This window comes from Montipora capricornis, chromosome 6 (genome assembly GCF_036669925.1).
Source record: "Montipora capricornis isolate CH-2021 chromosome 6, ASM3666992v2, whole genome shotgun sequence".
NCBI lineage: Eukaryota > Metazoa > Cnidaria > Anthozoa > Scleractinia > Acroporidae > Montipora > Montipora capricornis.
In genome coordinates, this window is record NC_090888.1 from 56247839 (window position 1) to 56274647 (window position 26809).

At 38.4% G+C, this 26809-nt stretch overlaps 2 protein-coding genes across 2 annotated transcripts in view; both read left to right on the forward strand.

Moving 5' to 3' along the window:
* LOC138052556 (structural maintenance of chromosomes protein 6-like) overlaps nucleotides 1-9329 on the forward strand; it is a 57639-nt gene extending 48310 nt beyond the window's left edge. The window contains exons 27-30 of the mRNA XM_068899099.1: nucleotides 4224-4382; nucleotides 4501-4680; nucleotides 7854-7957; nucleotides 8885-9329. Coding sequence (XP_068755200.1) covers nucleotides 4224-4382; nucleotides 4501-4680; nucleotides 7854-7957; nucleotides 8885-8945 — 504 coding nt within the window. The 3' untranslated portion in view covers nucleotides 8946-9329. The remainder of the gene's footprint in view (nucleotides 1-4223; nucleotides 4383-4500; nucleotides 4681-7853; nucleotides 7958-8884) is intronic.
* A 3875-nt stretch (nucleotides 9330-13204) lies between these two features.
* Nucleotides 13205-26355, forward strand: LOC138052557 (structural maintenance of chromosomes protein 6-like). The gene is made up of 9 exons (XM_068899100.1): nucleotides 13205-13273; nucleotides 13460-13579; nucleotides 14687-14823; nucleotides 16120-16235; nucleotides 16572-16671; nucleotides 21251-21409; nucleotides 21528-21707; nucleotides 24879-24982; nucleotides 25911-26355. Exons 4-9 carry the CDS (start codon nucleotides 16138-16140, stop codon nucleotides 25969-25971), a joined length of 702 nt encoding a protein of 233 aa, XP_068755201.1. The 5' UTR covers nucleotides 13205-13273; nucleotides 13460-13579; nucleotides 14687-14823; nucleotides 16120-16137; the 3' UTR covers nucleotides 25972-26355.
* The last annotated feature ends 454 nt before the right edge of the window (nucleotides 26356-26809 follow it).

Here is a 26809-nt window from a genome sequence, read left to right on the forward strand (position 1 = left end):
TTTCAATTCCGGCACTTTTTGACACTGAAATTAATATGGCTTCAAAGTTCCTGTCATGTCAGGAACCGCACACCAAATTCAATTTTTTTGGAGGATCAGTTTTACTTTGTTCCCTTGACGGGTTCTTCGGAAATTATGCCTGATAGATGTGTTGTTGCGGGTTGTTCAAATATTCCTGATGCAGAGAAGGGTATATAGCATTACATAAAATTCCATTTTATGGTGACAATCGAAGTGAATCGAAGGCCACAAGGAAGAAATGGATGGACTTCGTGAAGTTAAAGCACAACAACTGGACAACAAGTACTCCATCCGCTTAGAGTTCTTGTCACTTTGCTCCTGAGGACTTCACATGGCAGCTATGGTCTGGAATTGCCAGCAAACACTCATAACAGATAAATTATTGGTGTTCTTCCATTACCAAAGTTTCAGCTTAATTATTAATTACCGATCAAAGTCATCGTCAGGTTGGTCATGCCACTGAAGGCGTGTTAAATGGGGTTGACAGGCCTACATGTACACAACCTCCCTTGTACATGGCTTGGTTTCCTTTGCCTTTGTCATATTTAATTTTGTTCTCTGGAGTACGTATTTGAATGAACACCTCTTTTAGGCTGTTCCTTTAAAGTGGTACTACGACCAAAAAAAATTCTTTTTTTCCTTTGGATTCTCAAAACTATGTTAACTAAACGCTAACTGACCCAAGTCTTAAGTTCTGATTTTAAAAAGACACCTGTTTATTTTAACTGGAATTTTCTTATTTATTGGTCCGCCATTACTAACTTTAAAATCTTGAGAGAGCTGGGTCGAGGAGAAAATGACGTCAAAGACTCACTAGTTTAGGAATGCAATGCGTGTGTACGCGGCTGAATTAATAGGGAGCTTAAACAACGACAACAGCGACGGCAACGAGAACGCCATCTCAAAATGTAAATTCGCGTTGTTTTAATCGCCTGGTGACTATTTCAACCTTTTTAATATGACAAGGGTGCGGTAGTTCCTCAAAAATGACACTGGTCAGAACGGCGCTTAATTTAGGGGAGAAAATGAAAATTTATCCTCAAGTGCTGGCGTTGTTCATAAAACCTTAAATTTGGCTATTTCACGTTGTAGTTTTGCTGACGACGGCAAAGAAAAGGACAAAAATGAAAAACGCTCATGCAGGGCGTGCAAAGCTATTGTTTTTGTCCACTAAATATGCAAATTTGTGACGTTCTCGTTGCCGTCGCCGTTGTCGTTGCTTAAGTTCCCTAATATGCAGCACAGGGGTTTCAGGCTTTCAGACTTTTAAACCCATGTTTTGCATATTTTATAGTAAATTGCGTTTACACGCTGAAATGTCAAGCTAGTGAGTAAATGACGTCATTTTCTCTAGATCCAACCCTCTGATGTCCTATCGGTCAGTTTTGAACGTGAGTAATGGCAGACCGTCAAATTCAAAACTAACACTCAAAATAAACAGCCTTCGGATAATTCGATCTAGCATCAAGTGATGCACTTATTGGTGGCTCGCCCGGGATCTTTCTGTTCTTGAATGCCTATAAAAGCTATTACGTTGTACCATTTATCATGAGATAGCTGGCCTTTCAAAGGCTTTGTTTCCGTCTATTTCTTTTTTTTTTTTTCGCAGATCGTAATGCAAGGGTAAGCGCTTTCCGAGCCTAGTGGCCCAACATGCTGGAGCTTATCCCCGGTTTTCTTAGCATGAAGCGACAAGGAGTATTTCTACTCCCCCCTGTATGGGATGCTAGTCCATCGCAGGGTTACCCCCAGCCTTGAATTCGCCTGGGTGGAGAGAGGCACCGTGGGAGTAAAGTGTCTTGCCCAAGAACACAACACAATGTCCCCAGCCAGGACCCAAACCCGGACCACTTGATCCGGAGTTGAGCACACTAACCATGAGGCCACCGCGCCTCCCGATCATAATGCAAACAAAGCCTTAAATGATCCTCAAGCTATATCTTCCATTCGAGTCGCTCCTGAGGTGATGTCACTAGTCACCAATCTTCGATTACGCAGTCAACTTGCATTGATTGGACGTGGCCAAAACACGAACTTTGAGGCGTGATTTCGAGGTCGAAAAGTGGTGAAATCAAAAAATTATTACCAACTCCGTAGGCTGGATAGACACTTTAATACTGGGCCTTAACAAAATGTTGAAAATGAATAGACAGACTACAAGAAGCAACAATAAAATTGTCTACACACTTATTCTATGACTTCCTTAATATTAAGCAAAACAGTTCATGAGTCTACACTTCTGGTTAGCAAAATATTATTGTACTACTACTATAGACGAGTATGCAACTGGTCAGCCAATAGGTTAGGAGAATTATTATAAAATAATGGTCAGCTTGAATGGGTTAAAACACAAAATCATCTGAAAATCTCGTGCTTGTACACGACTTTAACTAAGGTACATGGCTTGTGTGAATGAAACCAATGCTATTTGAAATCTTATTAGAGTGCATGCTAAACTAAAACTAATAAACTGAAATAGCACACGCATGCAACTTTGACGTAAATAATTATTAAAACTGACAGTTGAGCAAAACAATACCCGTAGGAATTTCAGGTGCCCACATTACTGACAAAGTGACAGACAACTGCACGCAATACTCTTTTCACTGAACAATCTGCAGGTGCTTCAAATTGACGTACACACAAAAGTCAGATATGCCCAGAGCTGCAAGTGATTAGATGCACGGAGATTTCGGAAATTGTGAAGAAGAGCTCCCTGAAAACCTGTTGGCTGACTGTCGGTCGACTGTCGGCCGTCTGTTGTCCGACAATGGCCAACAGACGGCCGACAGTCTTCCCTTTGGTTTATTGTAATACCACACTTCTCCCCTTGGTTTGGGCAAAGCACGCAAATAAAATGCGTTGTCATTAACTTCCTTAGACAGTCCTTATACAGCTCGACTGGGCAACGTTCTGCATTAGCGAAATTTTTATATGCATGAACGTTCCGTTTGACACACAAATGGCACAAACTTCCATTGTTGGTTTTACTAATATCCTCCATGTACTACAAGAATTCACACCCTGATTCATCATGTTCTAAAGATAACTGAGGTTGTTTTAACTTCAAATTCCGGTGTTCCTGCCCAGCGCTCAAAGCAAACTGAATGCCAAAAACCCAAACCATAAGTATAGCAAAGAATCTCCCCATTCTTGCCACCTAAAAAACCATTTTCTCACAAAAAGTTTTCTTGTTCTTCAGTTATAAATTTAGCCTGATTAACAACCACACCTACTCCTTGAGCAGCTTCCTCTTTCATTTGAAAATTCAATGCAGATTTTAAACTTCTAAATGTACAATCTTTCTTGTTAATCAAAGTTATATTACACACATAAAAACGTTTAAGTTTCACCTATCATTTCATAATTATAAAGTCTTCCCTGGATACTCTTGGCGGTCTTCTCTTCTGACTTTGGAAATAAATCGTGCCAAGACAAAATCCAGCTGCGCCTCAGACATTTCATTTAGACTCTTGTTTATTAACAGCTCGCCAAAAAACAAAATTTCATTACCTTCAACGACGGTAGTACTCGTGGAACTCAAGGTCTGCGTGTTATTTACATGGCAGATTCGTCTTCCGAGGAATCCTCCATCCAACTTCAGTGCATGTGTACCTTATCAAAACTACCCTTTGCAACTTAAAACTCAAAATGATCAAGATGGAAAAAAAGTGTCTCTCACTTTCTACCTACAATAGGGAATTCATGCTAATTTCATCGTTTGCATACCAACAAATGACAAGGAAGCTCCTGTAATTGCTAATATAACGCAGAGGGAGCACAATAGGATTTTACGGCCTCAGCTGGCTGCAATATATCTCATAACGCTGACTGCCTCAGTAATTATCTATTGAATAATCACGGTAATTGCAACCAATCAGTGCAGAGCATTTTCGTTAATAACCTGTGTAATTATTATTCTAAAAACGTGCTATTAGGAATGCACATTGTGTTAAGCCTCATTCACCCTCACATATTTAAGCAATCCTAGTACATGTGACATTACACTGGAATTAAATTTTGGAAAACCCCAGAGGAATCACATAGATTGAGCTGATCAAATTATGTTGCTCGTCACAAATTTTTGTAGTGCAGTTGGAAACAAGGCTTTATTGTTCAAATTTAGCTTGCTTGGCAGTTGGCCCCCTTGTATGTTTACAAGACTATGAAAGCATTTATTATGCTGTCCCTTTGTTTTTAAGCATCTGAACAACGCGATGTTGAGGAGAATGACTTACATTAAAGAAAAGAGGAAATTCATGGCATCAAACACTTCTCAGTTTTTCACTCAGCATTTGAGCCAGAGGGGATTCAGTGGACACATCACATTTGATCACAGTCAAGAGGTTTTAGAGCTTATTGTAAGTAAATGCTGCTACATGAAGGTCCTGTTACATTAGTTTTTTGAAAGTATAGTCTATCGTTTGTCCTAATGCCATTGCTTGACAAGTGTAATTTGATTGTTCACCATCTTTTTAGGTAAATGTCCACAAAGGCCCTGTAGGCGAACATTCTGAGAGAGGTGTCAATCAAAGCACAAGCAAAATGAGATCTTTGTCAGGTGGAGAAAGATCAGTGTCCACAATCTGTTTCCTGACAGCACTTTGGGGTGCCATGGAATCTCCCTTCAGATGTCTTGATGAATTTGATGTTTTTATGGTGAGTGAAACTTTGCAAGGTATAAGTATAAAATCAGGCCAAGTTTCTTAAATTTCGAATTAAACTGGTGTCTCTGTGTGAGAGTATTTCCAGTATCTTTTTATTAACCCATATAGGCGTGGCCAAACGGATCCAACATTATCCAACATTTTTGGACGCCATTGAAAAGTGTTGAACGAGGTGGTCAAACGAATGCAACATGTTGGATCCAGAATTTTGGACTCAAGAGTCTGGAACAAAATCTACCCAGAATCCTTAGAAAACAAACTCTCGCCATGTTGGCATTTTCAAGTTCCTTTTAAAATTATCAATAGAGTCACTCTCGGTGATAGCAAGAGAATGGCTGTTCCAGAATCTGGGAACTGCAACAGCAAATGCCCGGCCTCCAAAGGTCTTGCACCATGCAGGTGTGAGGGACCTTGAGAAGACGCTGGGTGTCACTGCATAGGGAGTAACGTCCCGGGGTCTTGACTTGCACAAGAAGGACTATCTGTTCGAAGAGAGATTGCTTAATTTTTTCGTCGCTCAGACATTCAAGACTTTGCTTGTTCACCATTCCATAGCTTCAACTGATGTGCCAACGTGCGAAACAGATGCAACGAATTACCATGGATACCAATAGCCGCAGCACATTCACTCGTGCAACACTGTTGAATGTGATAGCCAAACGAATACAACACTGTTGTTCACACCTTAGAACAAAAGATACGTTGGATGATGTTGAAGACGATGTTTGATGCAAATCAAACTTCCATAAGGTCGCAATTAATAGTAGCAAGTATGATAAATACTGCAGGAAACAGTGTTTGGTGTCACGCTGTAAATAGTACCCACTTTTGTATTACGTCATGTTGTAATAATTTTTTCATCTACCCGTAGACTTTACAACTGTTCACACTTAGGAACTCATTAAACTGATGATGGCATAAGCATGCCGAAACATGTCTTTTAAAAAAGTTGTCTGTTTCCTACAGTATAAATCAAACTTCATTCAACAACTTCCAACATCATACAACATAGTGGCCAAACGAGTGCAACATGTTCGATTCAACATTAATGTTGGATGATGTTACACTAACATGTTCAGTGGACCCCTTTGGCCAGGCAAGCCTTAATGGCAAGAAACATAATAGTGGACGAAAAAGTCTTCCCTTCGAAGCCCCCACACAGTGTCTGTCTTCAGTATCACCAGTCCCCCAGTTCATGGTTATTTTTTAAGGATATGTTACGATGATGATGATGATGATGTTATAACAGAGTTTGCGACATCTCACCCTTTTCTTGTACTGGAAACCCCCTGTTTGAGTTGTAGCTTGCTGCAGAGAAAACTCGGCAGATGGGTAAAAAACACAACTAACTACTACGTTTTCCTTCACATTTATTAATTGAAATGTCCTTTGAAAATAGTCAGAAACAACATTTCTGAGACCCTAAATTTCAACATTTTCCGTGGGAGCATGCCCCCCAGACCCCTCGTACTTTAGAGTGCATTCAGCGCTCGAAACATTCTTTGTGTGCGTACACCTTTAAAATCTCATGCTACACTCCTGATAGGTTGCAATTTGTTCTGGACAATTCACAAAGAACAATAATATTAAAGCACAAAACTGCATCAGTTTTGCAGGACCTTTTGTCCCTTAGTATGATCATTAATTTTTTTGTAATGCTTTTAGGGGATAAGAGAATTAATGTCATGAAAGTCATGCTCTGCCCAGGAGATCAAATCACCCATCCGTAAAAGTATTCAGTATGTTGATAAAACTCTTGCTGAGTTTCTCGTTGTTATACGAGTAATAATTAAGGTAACTTGATAAATTTGCGGATGGGCGATTTATGTTAGCTTTATCATCTTGTGGCAAACACAGAAAATCAAAAGTTTATTTAATCTCAAAGATGAAAACCAGCATAAGTCAAAATTATGTCATCTATCGTGCCAAGTGCACTGGTGGCAAAACCTACATTGGGGAAACAAAAAGAAACTGTGCAGTTCAAAAGGCAGAACACGAGAACAAGTCTCATAACTCAGAGCCAGCACGTCACCTCGCAAAACATTCAACCCACACATACACATGGAACATTGCATGCATCGAGAATGGAGGGCCTGGTAATTGCTTGCGAGAAACCAGCAATAAACAAAGCAGTACGTTCTTTCAGTGATGATTGCAAAACTGTTCCCCTTGGGAATAACTTAATCAAACAAAAGCAAGTTGTTTGTAAATTTCCACCACGTACCACTGATGATGACCGTACGGTCAAAAACGTTTTGGCTCCTTAAAATTTTTTAGTAACTTTTAGCCTTTTTTATAATCATCTTAAAAAAGGAACTATTATCACAGAACTTTATATATTTTCACACGATAATGTTTAAAGCTGCGAATAGCTTGTGGGGTGATGCACCAATGAAATCAAATCATATTAATACTTAGTATAAATACACAGGTGATTATACAAAATCACACGCTCGCATTGGCTCGCTATCTCGGATTATGAGCTGATGATCACCTCAACGAACAAAATGGCTGCCAGTAGTCGTTTTGCCACTGTAAGTGAAGATGATTTTCGCGTTGAAATGTATTTTTTTTCTCTTTTTTGAAATAATCACCTGTGTATTTATACTAAAACAATTATTCGCTGAAGGCGAAGTGATTATCGGTGAATAATCAAACCTGGGACACATTGGTGGGAGGTGAACACTCTCACCGCTGGGCTATCCCTGCTCCTCCTTTCATTACATACCGGTAAGTTTAGAACAATTATATTTAACACAGTGAAAGGAAACAACGTGCACAGTTTCACATTATCAAAGCTCAAATAATGTGATCATCAGAAATAAGGCAGGTGTGTTCATGTCAGTGTGATGCATTTGATAAAGTGTGGTAAATGAATTGACTTTGCATCTTTTTTGCAATCCATTGAAACACACTTTTCAAGTGACGTTATATTTTTCGAAAATCCAAAACGTTTTAGGCTAATTTGTAATGGCATGATATTCTAGTAGCATCAGAAAAATGAAGCCATTGTGAATGGCATGGTTTTCAAAGATGGGTCTTTGGGTCCCCAACATTATGAAGATTTTCTGGTGAAAAACAGGTCCCTCAGCAGTTCACCTTTAAAAATTAAAGTACCTATGAGATTTCAGATAACTCAGAAGAGTCTTTACCTTTCCCTTATAGGACTTGTGGAATAGAAAAATTGTCACGAAGATGGTGTTAGAACTTGCCATGCTACCAGAGCAGCGAAATCGTCAGTTTATCTTCCTTACACCACTAGATTTGAGGTACCATAGTTATTTTGTGATTGTCAGGACTTGTGTATTTTAATACTCAAACAAGACTATGAGATGTACAAGCCATGATGAACATGGAAAACATGCTTTTAGATGCTACTATGCATCTACACCTAATACTGGAGCTAAATAATAAATTATTATGCATGCAAAAACTGAAACTTATGATTAAGTGTGACATACCTCTCTTTCTAAAGAAAGGTGTTGAGTATTTGATAAGAAACAAACAGTGTCTCTGATAACCTATGTATGAGCACTGTGTCTTGTCAATTTTGAACAGACAAATACTAGGATTTGAGGTGGAGAAATCACTTGTGGAGAAGGTTGCTTAGGAGAAGATGATGGTTCTTTGTCTGTCATAGGTGACTGAGCATTGGCCATACATGTAGATATGTTGGTTTCACCTGTTGGGCGCAGATGTCTTTGGTTTGCAAAAAACAATACCACCATCTGCCATGTTAACCACAAATAACGAAGGGGACAATACCAGGTTTACATGTCTTAATCCGATGGACTAACACAGGATCTAGTGGGTAAAGCGGTTGCAGTAACAGTGGCTTTGATTTTTTGTCATAACACAACTCAAACAATGAGCAAACCTTTTCCATAAAATGAAACAGTGTTCAACCCATTGACACCTTGTCAACTGAAGGCGTCATAGTGTGCCTGAGGGCTTATGTCCCCTCCTTTTAATGAATACTGGGCCCACCTGATTTTTCTGGTGGAGTTTCAATCTTATTATTATTATTTTTACCCTATTCTTCCTAGAGTGAAACTTTATATTTTAGTTTGTATGATGCCAGTTGTTTTTACACGTCAATGAGGGCAGGTCCGGAGAGAAAGGCATCTACGTCCACTCAAGAACTGTTTCCTTTAAAATAACAATTTTTTAAAATGGCAATTTGCTTTTCTTTTTAGCCTGACCCTTAAGCAATCCCTTCACAACGTGAAGATACTAAAGCTGGATGACCCTCGATGACCTTTTTTGAAACTAGAATTATATTTTTATTTCATAGAATTTTTTTTACTGTTCACTTTTTAGCAAAATCAAATTTTTGATAGTTATTGAGTTTATACATTAAAATTTGAAACAGGATTGTTACAAGGAAATACCTATTTATTTTTTGTATAGCTTTTCGTGTTAATAGTTTCATCTGTAGGAGAAGCATTTTTCATGCTTTCTTCACATTTTTATGGTCTTGTTTTTTAAAAATTGTTATATGTACATGTACAAGTAGTGTTTTGACATGGCCAAAAGTAAAGTCAGTTATTATTGTCAAACTCCTGGTTGACATGAAAAGAATTTTAAAGTACTATATATTATCTTATAGTTACACAACACAAATAAACTTAGATTGTCTTAGTTTGTTGTTTGGTGTACCCTCTGTTGTCCAGGAAATTGGGAGATATACACTGTATAGTGTTCTTACAAAATTGGAATCGTCGTTTAGCAGCACAATTTGTACTGTTACCAAATGACATATTGGAGGCCCTCTTCGAGATGAAAAGTGACAAAAATGCAATCTTACGTACCAAGGTAAAGGAAAAGGTACACCTTATTTAACGTCAGAAGTTCCTTTACCCTCTAGAGGGTATTCTCCCAGGAAGCTGACGGTGCACTCACTTTACCCCCCTCTTTCCATCAGTGCTCAGTTTTAAGGGTATTTAAAGCTACTTAGGCTACATTGGAAGGAAAGAAGTCAAAACAAGGATGAGAGATCGGGGATCGAACTTGGGACCTTATGCACCAAGGCCGCGTGCACTAACCGAGACAATGGGAAGCCTGACATTGAGGAACTTTTGATGCAACATTATTCCCGCCATTACCCAACTCCCTTGTTTTCAAAAGGGCTGCCTGTGACTCTCAATGTGCAAATTATTCAACCTTGGATCACCATGGCCAACATGTAAATACAAACTGTTACAATGCACGCACGTAAAACCCTTGCAACAACTCAAACTTTCAAATGCACTAAAAAATGGCAGACTCTGAAACTGCTGAACCCTTTAAGGGACTCTTTCAACTATGAGAACATAATAATAATAATAATAATAATAATAATAATAACTATTTGTCTTTGAATACAGTTGTAAATCTCTCAACGTATAGGCAGTTAACAACTGGCTACTTGAAATTGAGGGATATACTTGTATATTGTATTTACAAATGAATCAAATAAAAAAAACAAAAATTAAAGTTTTATTAAGTCTGGGCTATCCCAAATCTTATTTCTACGACAGAAGATAAAATATGTCGCTCTAATGGCTAGATTTATCATTTTTTTGATTATATAGTGTTGTTGCTTTTTGTCAATGCCAATGTCATTCATCATTTCTAAGAACGCAGAGCATTCATTGGAGAAAATGCCAAGGGAGCTTGTTGGCCGTTATCCATTCATCATCAGATTTACGTAGATTTGTTCCTGTTTTAATATCAGGAAAACCATAATCTCTAGGTTCAAGAGAAGAGAGGTAATTAAAGGAACACCCCATTGCCATATTCTTGAGCAGTAGAGGTCCTGTTGTTGATTCCACCATGTATGTATTCATACTTCATCAGTAAATAAATAAATAACCCATTGACTCCTGGGAGCGAGACTTGACGGATTTTAGTCTAATGCCAGAAGATTTTACTTGTCGACTGGGGGCATCTTTGGGTTCCTAAGGGGTCCATGGGTTAACCAGTCCCCTCCATTAATGAACCTTTTATCAACTTCTGAATCTTGAGCAAAATTTTTGTTGATGTAAAAGATACCTCCTATCCAGTACCAATAAGCAAGGAGCTCTGGAAATTTGTCAAGCTTGATTGAAATGGTGTTTTACACCAGTTTGTATGCTTCTCCAGTGGCCTTGCACAAATGCCCTAAAAATTGACTTAACCCTTTCAGCCCCGATAGTGCCAAATGGCACTTATAGATTTTACTCTGTCTAACGCCAGACAATTTTACTCGTCAATGGGGAAACCCCTCGGGGCTTAAAGGGTTAAGCTAACAGCGTGAAAAAACTATGTCCCTGTTTAACTGCAAATACTGGATTGACATGTCTAAGGAAACAAGGCCATGAATAGTCCCCCATATAGATTTATCTTAACCCTTTCAGGCCCGAGGGGTTCCCCATTGACGAGTAAAATCGTCTGGCGTTAGACAGAGTAAAATCTATAAGTGCCATTTGGCACTATCGGGCCTGAAAGGGTTAAACAGGGACATAGTTTTTGGATGCTGTTAGCTTAATTAACCCTTTCAGGCCCGAGGGGTTCCCCATTGACGAGTAAAATCGTCTGGCGTTAGACAGAGTAAAATCTATAAGTGCCATTTGGCACTATCGGGCCTGAAAGGGTTAACAGTACTTTAAGATATGTATTCCAACAATGTCATTGAGAGAATTGTCGCCTTCCCCCCCCCCCCCTTAATAAACCATCTGCTCAATTATGTTTCACATCCAACTCTTGTCATATAGTTTCATTAGGGACAATGACTGTAAATTATTCCATCAAAAATCCATCTTACTTCCCTTGTTAAATTAGGGCTTTAAGGTATCTACGACGACGACGGTTAAGGAACAACGTCACTTCAAAAATGATAACTTGGCTCTATTCTAAGTCTTTCGCAATGTATTCAGTTTTGTTCACGTCCTACAATGATGGGCGAAGTATCCTAAAAATAAACTGGTACGAGCAGTTTCAGATTGAAAACAAGAGAATGAAAGAGTTCTCTCTTGCACGCTTACGTTGTCGTCAAAACCTCTATTTGAGGAGTTCATGTCGTTGTTATGGCAAAGGGCGCCCCGGGCAAAAATACTGGCTAAAATTTTTAAAAACCAATGATATTATTGTTTTGTGGCGTTGTCGTAGGTCGTACGCCTCGCGTCGTGTTCTTGTAAACTCCCTATTAATTGGTCCCCTTTAAGCCATTGACCTCCTTGGAGTGAGGACTTGATAGATTGCGCTGTGTAATGCCAGACTATGTTACTGGTCAATGGTTAAATTAAAATTGATGTAGGTGTCTAATAGGAGTGGTAGTCCCTAAAGCAAGAAATACAGAGGTATGAAACACTACAATGTTTCCTTGAGATTGTTAAATTAGGGCCCGTTTCCAAACGTCAAAGCTCTACAGTCCCGAATCTAATGCAAATGAGCAAAATAGATTTTCTCACACACAACTTTTTTGCATTAGATTCATGATCACATGTGAAAGTTCGACGCGATTGAAACAGGCCTTACTGAATAGCAAGGCTACTTATTTCTGCTATTGTTATAGGCTTCATTCTTCTAATAATGCCCCTTAGAAGCAAAATTGAACGTTGTAACACAATAAAAACCACCATGTGTAGAATCATCAATGAAAGTTGGGACTATTTTATTCCCAAGTAAGCCAGGGGAGTAATGACGTGGTTTGTGATTGATAAACGATGACGGTTGTGGAAAACCTTAAAAAAGCAATTATAAAAAAAAGAAACCAAACGAAACGAAAAAACTCAAGAATGATGTGCAACTTAAATACAATAGATGGAATATGTGGGTTGTGGAAAACCAAATTTAAACATAAATGTATCTTGACGGGTAAAAAACTAAACTTTCTTAAGTAATACCAATTAAACTAAACAGGGAGCATGGAAAAAAACAACAACATAAATTGGGACTTTAACGTGGTGACGTGGTGAAGCTCCTCGTAAAGGTTACTTGACAAAAAAACCAAAGGCAAAAAATGGATTTTGTAAAGCTTTTGGGATAGCACAATCACGATGACATCAGCGATGTCAAACTCAAGTATGTGCTCTGCAGACCCCTCAAATATACCCCATAACCCGTCATCCGAGAATGTAAAACTTCACTAAAATTACATATCAAGGAGGCGGTAGTAAAATAAACCAGAAATGTGTGGTAAATGTTCATTTACTTTACGCAATAGAGGCTCTGTTGTTAAATTCTGTCCAATTGCCCTGTAATTAACCATTATTCACACAAAATGTGTATGGATACTTCAGGTATGCTTCTGTCACAATAAAGCCATCTGATGATTGTGTTTAAGCATATAAAATTCAGAGTTACGGACAGCCAATACAGTGTAATATTTCACATGTGTATTCTCTATCCAAATGCTTTGCAGTACACTTACAAAGTCAATCTGAATAAAAACATCTTAACTCAGTAGTTCTTATAAACCAATGTAAATCATTATTTTTGGTTTTTGAAAAATAGTACTTTTGTTTATTTGATTGCCTAAAAACAATGTGATTGTGGCTTCTTTAAACCTTTAGGAAACTGACCTTGAGCACTGTACACAACTCATTGCTGATCTCAGTGAGCAGGTATTGAGATAATTTATGAATAATATTATTGTGCAACAAAGTTAACAATGACAAACTTAGCACACAATTCTGTTTATTGATCAAACCCCTAATTGCAGGGATCATATGCATTGTGACAGCCATTCCGTACAAGTCAGATTATCAGTAAACTTCTCACAGATTTTGTTTCCATATACTTTTATCCAGAGTGAAAATGCAGAGGAGGAGTTGGCAGAAGCTGGTAAATTAATGGCTGAGCAAGAGGCTGTCATTGATGAGCTAAGAAGACGAATTGGTGAAGTTCTCAGGGATGCAGAACCCCTGAAGGTATGAATCAAACTGAAGGAAAATTGGAGTCGTAGTTAGTTACCTGAACCATACTTTTATTTTAGGAAGGAGGTGTGAAGACCCATGGACAATGGACATTACAAAGTGATGACACATGGCCAGCTCTATGACCACATGACCGCAGCCCTATTCCATATGAGTTTACTTATCGTTTCATGATATTTCATACTTTGGTTTTTTCTCGAATCCTTTGAGCTGTTTTATGGTCTTGCCACGTGATGTTTGTCATGATTCTTTCGTGGGCTCTCTGCATAGTTCTAAGATTCAAGATTTGTTGTTTCGTAAGATTCCAGCTTTCTGATCAGTAAGGGTAACTGTAAGTAAAATGCACTGGTCATAAACCTGGCATTTAAGAATGATCAGAATGTCTATATTTCTGAAGATCACACTCGAGCTCGCTCTGCCAAAGCTTGCCATCCAAGGGTGATCTCTTGTTCCTTCGAGGCAGAATCCATGGAAATGCATTGACTTAGATAGATGTAATGATCGACTTCTTCGATTTCGTGGGTCGTGGGTTACTGCATGTCCTCAGCAAACTGGTTGTACATTACCTTGGCCTTTTTTAGGTTCATGCTAAGCCTGACTTGAGGCTAGCTTGGTTGAGTTTGTGTAGCATTTGTTGAAGTTCTTCAATATTGTTGGCAAAAAATAATTATGATGCCGTCGGCAAAACTGTAGATGACTAAGGTAATCACCAACGATTTTTATTCCCTTCATTTCCCAACATAGTTTGTGAAAGAGTTTTTCCAAGCAGGCAATGATGATGCTTGTCATAATTTAATGGCAACTCAATTTTTTTTTAAATGACATTTTTTGTCACAATTTTTATGCCACATACAGTGTTTTTTCAGCGTCTAGATGAAACTGACTCGCCAAAAACTGCATCTCACTCAGAAAAGTTGTTGGGTTAAAGTTACCTCTATTTTACCCAGGGACTTGAAAATGCAGGTTAATTAGATCACTGCTGATGAATTCCCTACAAAAATTCTGTGTGTATGTGGTCTCCCACATTGGTAGATTTTTTTTTTAAGTGCAAAGAAACAAGTGTCACTTAATGATTTGTACTCAATTTTCTGACTTCTTTAGGAAAAGCTGGAGGCTCTAATACAAAAAAACGAGCAAAAAAAGGCAGAAAAGGAGCATTTTGAAAAGGAACGGGAAAAATTAGAGCAGAAAATTGATCAAACAGAGCAGGAAGGGATAGCCTCATCAAATTAGCCGAGGTAGGGCTATCCTTTGGTCAACACAATGAACGATGTCATCATAGGTTTCTATCAAACCCATCTTAGCCCTTTAACCCCTGACGTGGCCCACATTGATAAAAAATTATCTGGTGTTAGGACACAGTAAATCTATAATTACCCCTCTTAGGAAGGAAAGAGTAAAAGGGGTTCCCTGTCACGCAAAATGATGTAATTTCATGACACGCAAAACTGCCCAAAAAGTAGAATGAGACATTGCAATAACTGCTTAAAACTGTTAACAACATAAAAGAAATACAGAAAAGAAGTGACTTAGAAAAACATTTGACAAAAAAAAAGTTGCAACAGAAACATTTCTTAAAAGCATTCTAAGATTTAAGATTTAAAATTTAAAAGGCTAAAAAGCTGAATGAAAATCGACAACGTTTTGACATTACCGTAATGTCATTATCAAGTCAAAAATGTATAAAAACTAACCTCTGTACATACTAAGACAAACAAGTGATGAAAATAGTTTACAAGTTAAACAAAAAGTTTCGCACGTATGGAGTCCGTTTGGACATTTATGTTTCTAGTAGATGTGTTCCACAATATGAGCATACCAGTTTTTTACCATGGCAACATACTGTGTTCCAGACCTCCCTGATATTAAAGCTTTGCTGGTCACCTTCGCTATTCTGTTTTGATAGTTGCTAATTTTAATGAGGCCTCATCTGCATGATCCTGCAAGCATATAAATACCGGTATGTTAGGTCGAGTTGTGGCCTTGTTTAAGGTCACCAAAAAATTTGAAAATCAGGTTGGAGGGGACTGGAAAAGAGTGAGTTGCCATGAGAACCAATTTCTTAATAGCTGTAGATGTGTTGCTTATAGAACTATTAGCTTCCAAGTTTCAATATGATCTCTTCTGCAAATTGGCTGAGGATAGATCTATTTATATACTTGATGTTATATTGGGTTGAGTGAATGACATCATCAGTCCTCTCATTTGCATATTTTACACATTTTGAAACTTAAATGTCTCTGGAAACCAATGCAGATATTTTCCAAACAGTAAATGGTGTTTTTAATCTTTCATGAAATTCTATGTGATAAACCTAAAAATTCAAGGGATAAAATTTTGATCATGGTAGCACGTACGTTAACCCATTGACTCCCATTGAAAGAGTAAAATCATCTGGCATTTTGGGGGGGGGGGGGGGATCATGGATTTACATTGACTGGTGCATAACTACAATGATCCACATTTCAAATATGACATTTATAGTATCCATCATTTCGCGATTTTTTACTCATTTCAGTGTTTTCTCCCTACAGCAAAAGGCAGAGAAGGCAATGCAACATTTTGATAGGGTTGAGACTTCTCGCACTGTGCAGGATCTTGAAACAGAAATAATAAAAAAGCAGAAATATATTGATGAAGAGGAAAGAAAGTAAGTTACTGGTTAGAAATATTTTACAAACCATTTAGGACTGAAGATTCAAGAAATTTAATTTTTTTCTGCAGCTGTTGCTTTTGCTTTGTTTTTGCAATCCCGTAATCGACCCGTGGGCATTACGGGAGTATAATGCCCTAAAATTCAGTCACAATTAGCCAATCAGAGCGCGTATTATATCGGCTACAAACACAAGCCATATAATGATAATATTTATCTTGAGATGCCTTCAGAAATGTGTTCAAGAGTAAAGATGACACAAGCAAGGCTTTCACTTCAGGATAGGATGGAAACTGCATGTCTACTTAAAAGGTTTGCTTTATCTTTGTGCAGCCATCAAAGTGCAGAGGAAGTAACAAGAGGTTATCATGACATTTTAGGCAGATTCTCAGAAATAGTAAAAAACACCACAAATATCCAAAAGTATAACAAGGTAAGAGAAAGATTTATTCTTCAAAATTATATAGCTTTTTAGTGATGTAACGTAATATTTTTAACCCATTGACACCTCAAAAACGTCCTAGGAGGCCCCCAGTTAACGAGTTAAATCATTTGACATTAGACAATAAAATCTGTTTAGTCTCACTCCCAGGGGTCAATGGTTTAATTGCTGCATTTAATCCTCAATTTTTTTCCCGGTAATGTTGGGTATCCTTTTTTTGAGAAGAACCTGGGCATGGCAATTTAAAATGTAAAGTAAAAGGTCTGTTGAAGTGTCTATACAGCCTCCAGGGTTTTTATGGTTTTGGCATCTCTGTAAAGCGTAGACAATTGTCCCAAAAAGAATTTTTCAATTCCGGCACTTTTTGACACTGAAATTAATATGGCTTCAAAGTTCCTGTCATGTCAGGAACCGCACACCAAATTCAATTTTTTTGGAGGATCAGTTTTACTTTGTTCCCTTGACGGGTTCTTCGGAAATTATGCCTGATAGATGTGTTGTTGCGGGTTGTTCAAATATTCCTGATGCAGAGAAGGGTATATAGCATTACATAAAATTCCATTTTATGGTGACAATCGAAGTGAATCGAAGGCCACAAGGAAGAAATGGATGGACTTCGTGAAGTTAAAGCACAACAACTGGACAACAAGTACTCCATCCGCTTAGAGTTCTTGTCACTTTGCTCCTGAGGACTTCACATGGCAGCTATGGTCTGGAATTGCCAGCAAACACTCATAACAGATAAATTATTGGTGTTCTTCCATTACCAAAGTTTCAGCTTAATTATTAATTACCGATCAAAGTCATCGTCAGGTTGGTCATGCCACTGAAGGCGTGTTAAATGGGGTTGACAGGCCTACATGTACACAACCTCCCTTGCACATGGCTTGGTTTCCTTTGCCTTTGTCATATTTAATTTTGTTCTCTGGAGTACGTATTTGAATGAACACCTCTTTTAGGCTGTTCCTTTAAAGTGGTACTACGACCAAAAAAAATTCTTTTTTTCCTTTGGATTCTCAAAACTATGTTAACTAAACGCTAACTGACCCAAGTCTTAAGTTCTGATTTTAAAAAGACACCTGTTTATTTTAACTGGAATTTTCTTATTTATTGGTCCGCCATTACTAACTTTAAAATCTTGAGAGAGCTGGGTCGAGGAGAAAATGACGTCAAAGACTCACTAGTTTAGGAATGCAATGCGTGTGTACGCGGCTGAATTAATAGGGAGCTTAAACAACGACAACAGCGACGGCAACGAGAACGCCATCTCAAAATGTAAATTCGCGTTGTTTTAATCGCCTGGTGACTATTTCAACCTTTTTAATATGACAAGGGTGCGGTAGTTCCTCAAAAATGACACTGGTCAGAACGGCGCTTAATTTAGGGGAGAAAATGAAAATTTATCCTCAAGTGCTGGCGTTGTTCATAAAACCTTAAATTTGGCTATTTCACGTTGTAGTTTTGCTGACGACGGCAAAGAAAAGGACAAAAATGAAAAACGCTCATGCAGGGCGTGCAAAGCTATTGTTTTTGTCCACTAAATATGCAAATTTGTGACGTTCTCGTTGCCGTCGCCGTTGTCGTTGCTTAAGTTCCCTAATATGCAGCACAGGGGTTTCAGGCTTTCAGACTTTTAAACCCATGTTTTGCATATTTTATAGTAAATTGCGTTTACACGCTGAAATGTCAAGCTAGTGAGTAAATGACGTCATTTTCTCTAGATCCAACCCTCTGATGTCCTATCGGTCAGTTTTGAACGTGAGTAATGGCAGACCGTCAAATTCAAAACTAACACTCAAAATAAACAGCCTTCGGATAATTCGATCTAGCATCAAGTGATGCACTTATTGGTGGCTCGCCCGGGATCTTTCTGTTCTTGAATGCCTATAAAAGCTATTACGTTGTACCATGTATCATGAGATAGCTGGCCTTTCAAAGGCTTTGTTTCCGTCTATTTCTTTTTTTTTTTTTTCGCAGATCGTAATGCAAGGGTAAGCGCTTTCCGAGCCTAGTGGCCCAACATGCTGGAGCTTATCCCCGGTTTTCTTAGCATGAAGCGACAAGGAGTATTTCTACTCCCCCCTGTATGGGATGCTAGTCCATCGCAGGGTTACCCCCAGCCTTGAATTCGCCTGGGTGGAGAGAGGCACCGTGGGAGTAAAGTGTCTTGCCCAAGAACACAACACAATGTCCCCAGCCAGGACCCAAACCCGGACCACTTGATCCGGAGTTGAGCACACTAACCATGAGGCCACCGCGCCTCCCGATCATAATGCAAACAAAGCCTTAAATGATCCTCAAGCTATATCTTCCATTCGAGTCGCTCCTGAGGTGATGTCACTAGTCACCAATCTTCGATTACGCAGTCAACTTGCATTGATTGGACGTGGCCAAAACACGAACTTTGAGGCGTGATTTCGAGGTCGAAAAGTGGTGAAATCAAAAAATTATTACCAACTCCGTAGGCTGGATAGACACTTTAATACTGGGCCTTAACAAAATGTTGAAAATGAATAGACAGACTACAAGAAGCAACAATAAAATTGTCTACACACTTATTCTATGACTTCCTTAATATTAAGCAAAACAGTTCATGAGTCTACACTTCTGGTTAGCAAAATATTATTGTACTACTACTATAGACGAGTATGCAACTGGTCAGCCAATAGGTTAGGAGAATTATTATAAAATAATGGTCAGCTTGAATGGGTTAAAACACAAAATCATCTGAAAATCTCGTGCTTGTACACGACTTTAACTAAGGTACATGGCTTGTGTGAATGAAACCAATGCTATTTGAAATCTTATTAGAGTGCATGCTAAACTAAAACTAATAAACTGAAATAGCACACGCATGCAACTTTGACGTAAATAATTATTAAAACTGACAGTTGAGCAAAACAATACCCGTAGGAATTTCAGGTGCCCACATTACTGACAAAGTGACAGACAACTGCACGCAATACTCTTTTCACTGAACAATCTGCAGGTGCTTCAAATTGACGTACACACAAAAGTCAGATATGCCCAGAGCTGCAAGTGATTAGATGCACGGAGATTTCGGAAATTGTGAAGAAGAGCTCCCTGAAAACCTGTTGGCTGACTGTCGGTCGACTGTCGGCCGTCTGTTGTCCGACAATGGCCAACAGACGGCCGACAGTCTTCCCTTTGGTTTATTGTAATACCACACTTCTCCCCTTGGTTTGGGCAAAGCACGCAAATAAAATGCGTTGTCATTAACTTCTTTAGACAGTCCTTATACAGCTCGACTGGGCAACGTTCTGCATTAGCGAAATTTTTATATGCATGAACGTTCCGTTTGACACACAAATGGCACAAACTTCCATTGTTGGTTTTACTAATATCCTCCATGTACTACAAGAATTCACACCCTGATTCATCATGTTCTAAAGATAACTGAGGTTGTTTTAACTTCAAATTCCGGTGTTCCTGCCCAGCGCTCAAAGCAAACTGAATGCCAAAAACCCAAACCATAAGTATAGCAAAGAATCTCCCCATTCTTGCCACCTAAAAAACCATTTTCTCACAAAAAGTTTTCTTGTTCTTCAGTTATAAATTTAGCCTGATTAACAACCACACCTACTCCTTGAGCAGCTTCCTCTTTCATTTGAAAATTCAATGCAGATTTTAAACTTCTAAATGTACAATCTTTCTTGTTAATCAAAGTTATATTACACACATAAAAACGTTTAAGTTTCACCTATCATTTCATAATTATAAAGTCTTCCCTGGATACTCTTGGCGGTCTTCTCTTCTGACTTTGGAAATAAATCGTGCCAAGACAAAATCCAGCTGCGCCTCAGACATTTCATTTAGACTCTTGTTTATTAACAGCTCGCCAAAAAACAAAATTTCATTACCTTCAACGACGGTAGTACTCGTGGAACTCAAGGTCTGCGTGTTATTTACATGGCAGATTCGTCTTCCGAGGAATCCTCCATCCAACTTCAGTGCATGTGTACCTTATCAAAACTACCCTTTGCAACTTAAAACTCAAAATGATCAAGATGGAAAAAAAGTGTCTCTCACTTTCTACCTACAATAGGGAATTCATGCTAATTTCATCGTTTGCATACCAACAAATGACAAGGAAGCTCCTGTAATTGCTAATATAACGCAGAGGGAGCACAATAGGATTTTACGGCCTCAGCTGGCTGCAATATATCTCATAACGCTGACTGCCTCAGTAATTATCTATTGAATAATCACGGTAATTGCAACCAATCAGTGCAGAGCATTTTCGTTAATAACCTGTGTAATTATTATTCTAAAAACGTGCTATTAGGAATGCACATTGTGTTAAGCCTCATTCACCCTCACATATTTAAGCAATCCTAGTACATGTGACATTACACTGGAATTAAATTTTGGAAAACCCCAGAGGAATCACATAGATTGAGCTGATCAAATTATGTTGCTCGTCACAAATTTTTGTAGTGCAGTTGGAAACAAGGCTTTATTGTTCAAATTTAGCTTGCTTGGCAGTTGGCCCCCTTGTATGTTTACAAGACTATGAAAGCATTTATTATGCTGTCCCTTTGTTTTTAAGCATCTGAACAACGCGATGTTGAGGAGAATGACTTACATTAAAGAAAAGAGGAAATTCATGGCATCAAACACTTCTCAGTTTTTCACTCAGCATTTGAGCCAGAGGGGATTCAGTGGACACATCACATTTGATCACAGTCAAGAGGTTTTAGAGCTTATTGTAAGTAAATGCTGCTACATGAAGGTCCTGTTACATTAGTTTTTTGAAAGTATAGTCTATCGTTTATCCTAATGCCATTGCTTGACAAGTGTAATTTGATTGTTCACCATCTTTTTAGGTAAATGTCCACAAAGGCCCTGTAGGCGAACATTCTGAGAGAGGTGTCAATCAAAGCACAAGCAAAATGAGATCTTTGTCAGGTGGAGAAAGATCAGTGTCCACAATCTGTTTCCTGACAGCACTTTGGGGTGCCATGGAATCTCCCTTCAGATGTCTTGATGAATTTGATGTTTTTATGGTGAGTGAAACTTTGCAAGGTATAAGTATAAAATCAGGCCAAGTTTCTTAAATTTCGAATTAAACTGGTGTCTCTGTGTGAGAGTATTTCCAGTATCTTTTTATTAACCCATATAGGCGTGGCCAAACGGATCCAACATTATCCAACATTTTTGGACGCCATTGAAAAGTGTTGAACGAGGTGGTCAAACGAATGCAACATGTTGGATCCAGAATTTTGGACTCAAGAGTCTGGAACAAAATCTACCCAGAATCCTTAGAAAACAAACTCTCGCCATGTTGGCATTTTCAAGTTCCTTTTAAAATTATCAATAGAGTCACTCTCGGTGATAGCAAGAGAATGGCTGTTCCAGAATCTGGGAACTGCAACAGCAAATGCCGGCCTCCAAAGGTCTTGCACCATGCAGGTGTGAGGGACCTTGAGAAGACGCTGGGTGTCACTGCATAGGGAGTAGCGTCCCGGGGTCTTGACTTGCACAAGAAGGACTATCTGTTCGAAGAGAGATTGCTTAATTTTTTCGTCGCTCAGACATTCAAGACTTTGCTTGTTCACCATTCCATAGCTTCAACTGATGTGCCAACGTGCGAAACAGATGCAACGAATTACCATGGATACCAATAGCCGCAGCACATTCACTCGTGCAACACTGTTGAATGTGATAGCCAAACGAATACAACACTGTTGTTCACACCTTAGAACAAAAGATACGTTGGATGATGTTGAAGACGATGTTTGATGCAAATCAAACTTCCATAAGGTCGCAATTAATAGTAGCAAGTATGATAAATACTGCAGGAAACAGTGTTTGGTGTCACGCTGTAAATAGTACCCACTTTTGTATTACGTCATGTTGTAATAATTTTTTCATCTACCCGTAGACTTTACAACTGTTCACACTTAGGAACTCATTAAACTGATGATGGCATAAGCATGCCGAAACATGTCTTTTAAAAAAGTTGTCTGTTTCCTACAGTATAAATCAAACTTCATTCAACAACTTCCAACATCATACAACATAGTGGCCAAACGAGTGCAACATGTTCGATTCAACATTAATGTTGGATGATGTTACACTAACATGTTCAGTGGACCCCTTTGGCCAGGCAAGCCTTAATGGCAAGAAACATAATAGTGGACGAAAAAGTCTTCCCTTCGAAGCCCCCACACAGTGTCTGTCTTCAGTATCACCAGTCCCCCAGTTCATGGTTATTTTTTAAGGATATGTTACGATGATGATGATGATGATGTTATAACAGAGTTTGCGACATCTCACCCTTTTCTTGTACTGGAAACCCCCTGTTTGAGTTGTAGCTTGCTGCAGAGAAAACTCGGCAGATGGGTAAAAAACACAACTAACTACTACGTTTTCCTTCACATTTATTAATTGAAATGTCCTTTGAAAATAGTCAGAAACAACATTTCTGAGACCCTAAATTTCAACATTTTCCGTGGGAGCATGCCCCCCAGACCCCTCGTACTTTAGAGTGCATTCAGCGCTCGAAACATTCTTTGTGTGCGTACACCTTTAAAATCTCATGCTACACTCCTGATAGGTTGCAATTTGTTCTGGACAATTCACAAAGAACAATAATATTAAAGCACAAAACTGCATCAGTTTTGCAGGACCTTTTGTCCCTTAGTATGATCATTAATTTTTTGTAATGCTTTTAGGGGATAAGAGAATTAATGTCATGAAAGTCATGCTCTGCCCAGGAGATCAAATCACCCATCCGTAAAAGTATTCAGTATGTTGATAAAACTCTTGCTGAGTTTCTCGTTGTTATACGAGTAATAATTAAGGTAACTTGATAAATTTGCGGATGGGCGATTTATGTTAGCTTTATCATCTTGTGGCAAACACAGAAAATCAAAAGTTTATTTAATCTCAAAGATGAAAACCAGCATAAGTCAAAATTATGTCATCTATCGTGCCAAGTGCACTGGTGCCAAAACCTACATTGGGGAAACAAAAAGAAACTGTGCAGTTCAAAAGGCAGAACACGAGAACAAGTCTCATAACTCAGAGCCAGCACGTCACCTCGCAAAACATTCAACCCACACATACACATGGAACATTGCATGCATCGAGAATGGAGGGCCTGGTAATTGCTTGCGAGAAACCAGCAATAAACAAAGCAGTACGTTCTTTCAGTGATGATTGCAAAACTGTTCCCCTTGGGAATAACTTAATCAAACAAAAGCAAGTTGTTTGTAAATTTCCACCACGTACCACTGATGATGACCGTACGGTCAAAAACGTTTTGGCTCCTTAAAATTTTTTAGTAACTTTTAGCCTTTTTTATAATCATCTTAAAAAAGGAACTATTATCACAGAACTTTATATATTTTCACACGATAATGTTTAAAGCTGCGAATAGCTTGTGGGGTGATGCACCAATGAAATCAAATCATATTAATACTTAGTATAAATACACAGGTGATTATACAAAATCACACGCTCGCATTGGCTCGCTATCTCGGATTATGAGCTGATGATCACCTCAACGAACAAAATGGCTGCCAGTAGTCGTTTTGCCACTGTAAGTGAAGATGATTTTCGCGTTGAAATGTATTTTTTTTCTCTTTTTTGAAATAATCACCTGTGTATTTATACTAAAACAATTATTCGCTGAAGGCGAAGTGATTATCGGTGAATAATCAAACCTGGGACACATTGGTGGGAGGTGAACACTCTCACCGCTGGGCTATCCCTGCTCCTCCTTTCATTACATACCGGTAAGTTTAGAACAATTATATTTAACACAGTGAAAGGAAACAACGTGCACAGTTTCACATTATCAAAGCTCAAATAATGTGATCATCAGAAATAAGGCAGGTGTGTTCATGTCAGTGTGATGCATTTGATAAAGTGTGGTAAATGAATTGACTTTGCATCTTTTTTGCAATCCATTGAAACACACTTTTCAAGTGACGTTATATTTTTCGAAAATCCAAAACGTTTTAGGCTAATTTGTAATGGCATGATATTCTAGTAGCATCAGAAAAATGAAGCCATTGTGAATGGCATGGTTTTCAAAGATGGGTCTTTGGGTCCCCAACATTATGAAGATTTTCTGGTGAAAAACAGGTCCCTCAGCAGTTCACCTTTAAAAATTAAAGTACCTATGAGATTTCAGATAACTCAGAAGAGTCTTTACCTTTCCCTTATAGGACTTGTGGAATAGAAAAATTGTCACGAAGATGGTGTTAGAACTTGCCATGCTACCAGAGCAGCGAAATCGTCAGTTTATCTTCCTTACACCACTAGATTTGAGGTACCATAGTTATTTTTGTGATTGTCAGGACTTGTGTATTTTAATACTCAAACAAGACTATGAGATGTACAAGCCATGATGAACATGGAAAACATGCTTTTAGATGCTACTATGCATCTACACCTAATACTGGAGCTAAATAATAAATTATTATGCATGCAAAAACTGAAACTTATGATTAAGTGTGACATACCTCTCTTTCTAAAGAAAGGTGTTGAGTATTTGATAAGAAACAAACAGTGTCTCTGATAACCTATGTATGAGCACTGTGTCTTGTCAATTTTGAACAGACAAATACTAGGATTTGAGGTGGAGAAATCACTTGTGGAGAAGGTTGCTTAGGAGAAGATGATGGTTCTTTGTCTGTCATAGGTGACTGAGCATTGGCCATACATGTAGATATGTTGGTTTCACCTGTTGGGCGCAGATGTCTTTGGTTTGCAAAAAACAATACCACCATCTGCCATGTTAACCACAAATAACGAAGGGGACAATACCAGGTTTACATGTCTTAATCCGATGGACTAACACAGGATCTAGTGGGTAAAGCGGTTGCAGTAACAGTGGCTTTGATTTTTTGTCATAACACAACTCAAACAATGAGCAAACCTTTTCCATAAAATGAAACAGTGTTCAACCCATTGACACCTTGTCAACTGAAGGCGTCATAGTGTGCCTGAGGGCTTATGTCCCCTCCTTTTAATGAATACTGGGCCCACCTGATTTTTCTGGTGGAGTTTCAATCTTATTATTATTATTTTTACCCTATTCTTCCTAGAGTGAAACTTTATATTTTAGTTTGTATGATGCCAGTTGTTTTTACACGTCAATGAGGGCAGGTCCGGAGAGAAAGGCATCTACGTCCACTCAAGAACTGTTTCCTTTAAAATAACAATTTTTTAAAATGGCAATTTGCTTTTCTTTTTAGCCTGACCCTTAAGCAATCCCTTCACAACGTGAAGATACTAAAGCTGGATGACCCTCGATGACCTTTTTTGAAACTAGAATTATATTTTTATTTCATAGAATTTTTTTTACTGTTCACTTTTTAGCAAAATCAAATTTTTGATAGTTATTGAGTTTATACATTAAAATTTGAAACAGGATTGTTACAAGGAAATACCTATTTATTTTTTGTATAGCTTTTCGTGTTAATAGTTTCATCTGTAGGAGAAGCATTTTTCATGCTTTCTTCACATTTTTATGGTCTTGTTTTTTAAAAATTGTTATATGTACATGTACAAGTAGTGTTTTGACATGGCCAAAAGTAAAGTCAGTTATTATTGTCAAACTCCTGGTTGACATGAAAAGAATTTTAAAGTACTATATATTATCTTATAGTTACACAACACAAATAAACTTAGATTGTCTTAGTTTGTTGTTTGGTGTACCCTCTGTTGTCCAGGAAATTGGGAGATATATAGTGTTCTTACAAAATTGGAATCGTCGTTTAGCAGCACAATTTTTACTGTTACCAAATGACATATTGGAGGCCCTCTTCGAGATGAAAAGTGACAAAAATGCAATCTTACGTACCAAGGTAAAGGAAAAGGTACACCTTATTTAACGTCAGAAGTTCCTTTACCCTCTAGAGGGTATTCTCCCAGGAAGCTGACGGTGCACTCACTTTACCCCCCTCTTTCCATCAGTGCTCAGTTTTAAGGGTATTTAAAGCTACTTAGGCTACATTGGAAGGAAAGAAGTCAAAACAAGGATGAGAGATCGGGGATCGAACTTGGGACCTTATGCACCAAGGCCGCGTGCACTAACCGAGACAATGGGAAGCCTGACATTGAGGAACTTTTGATGCAACATTAATTCCCGCCA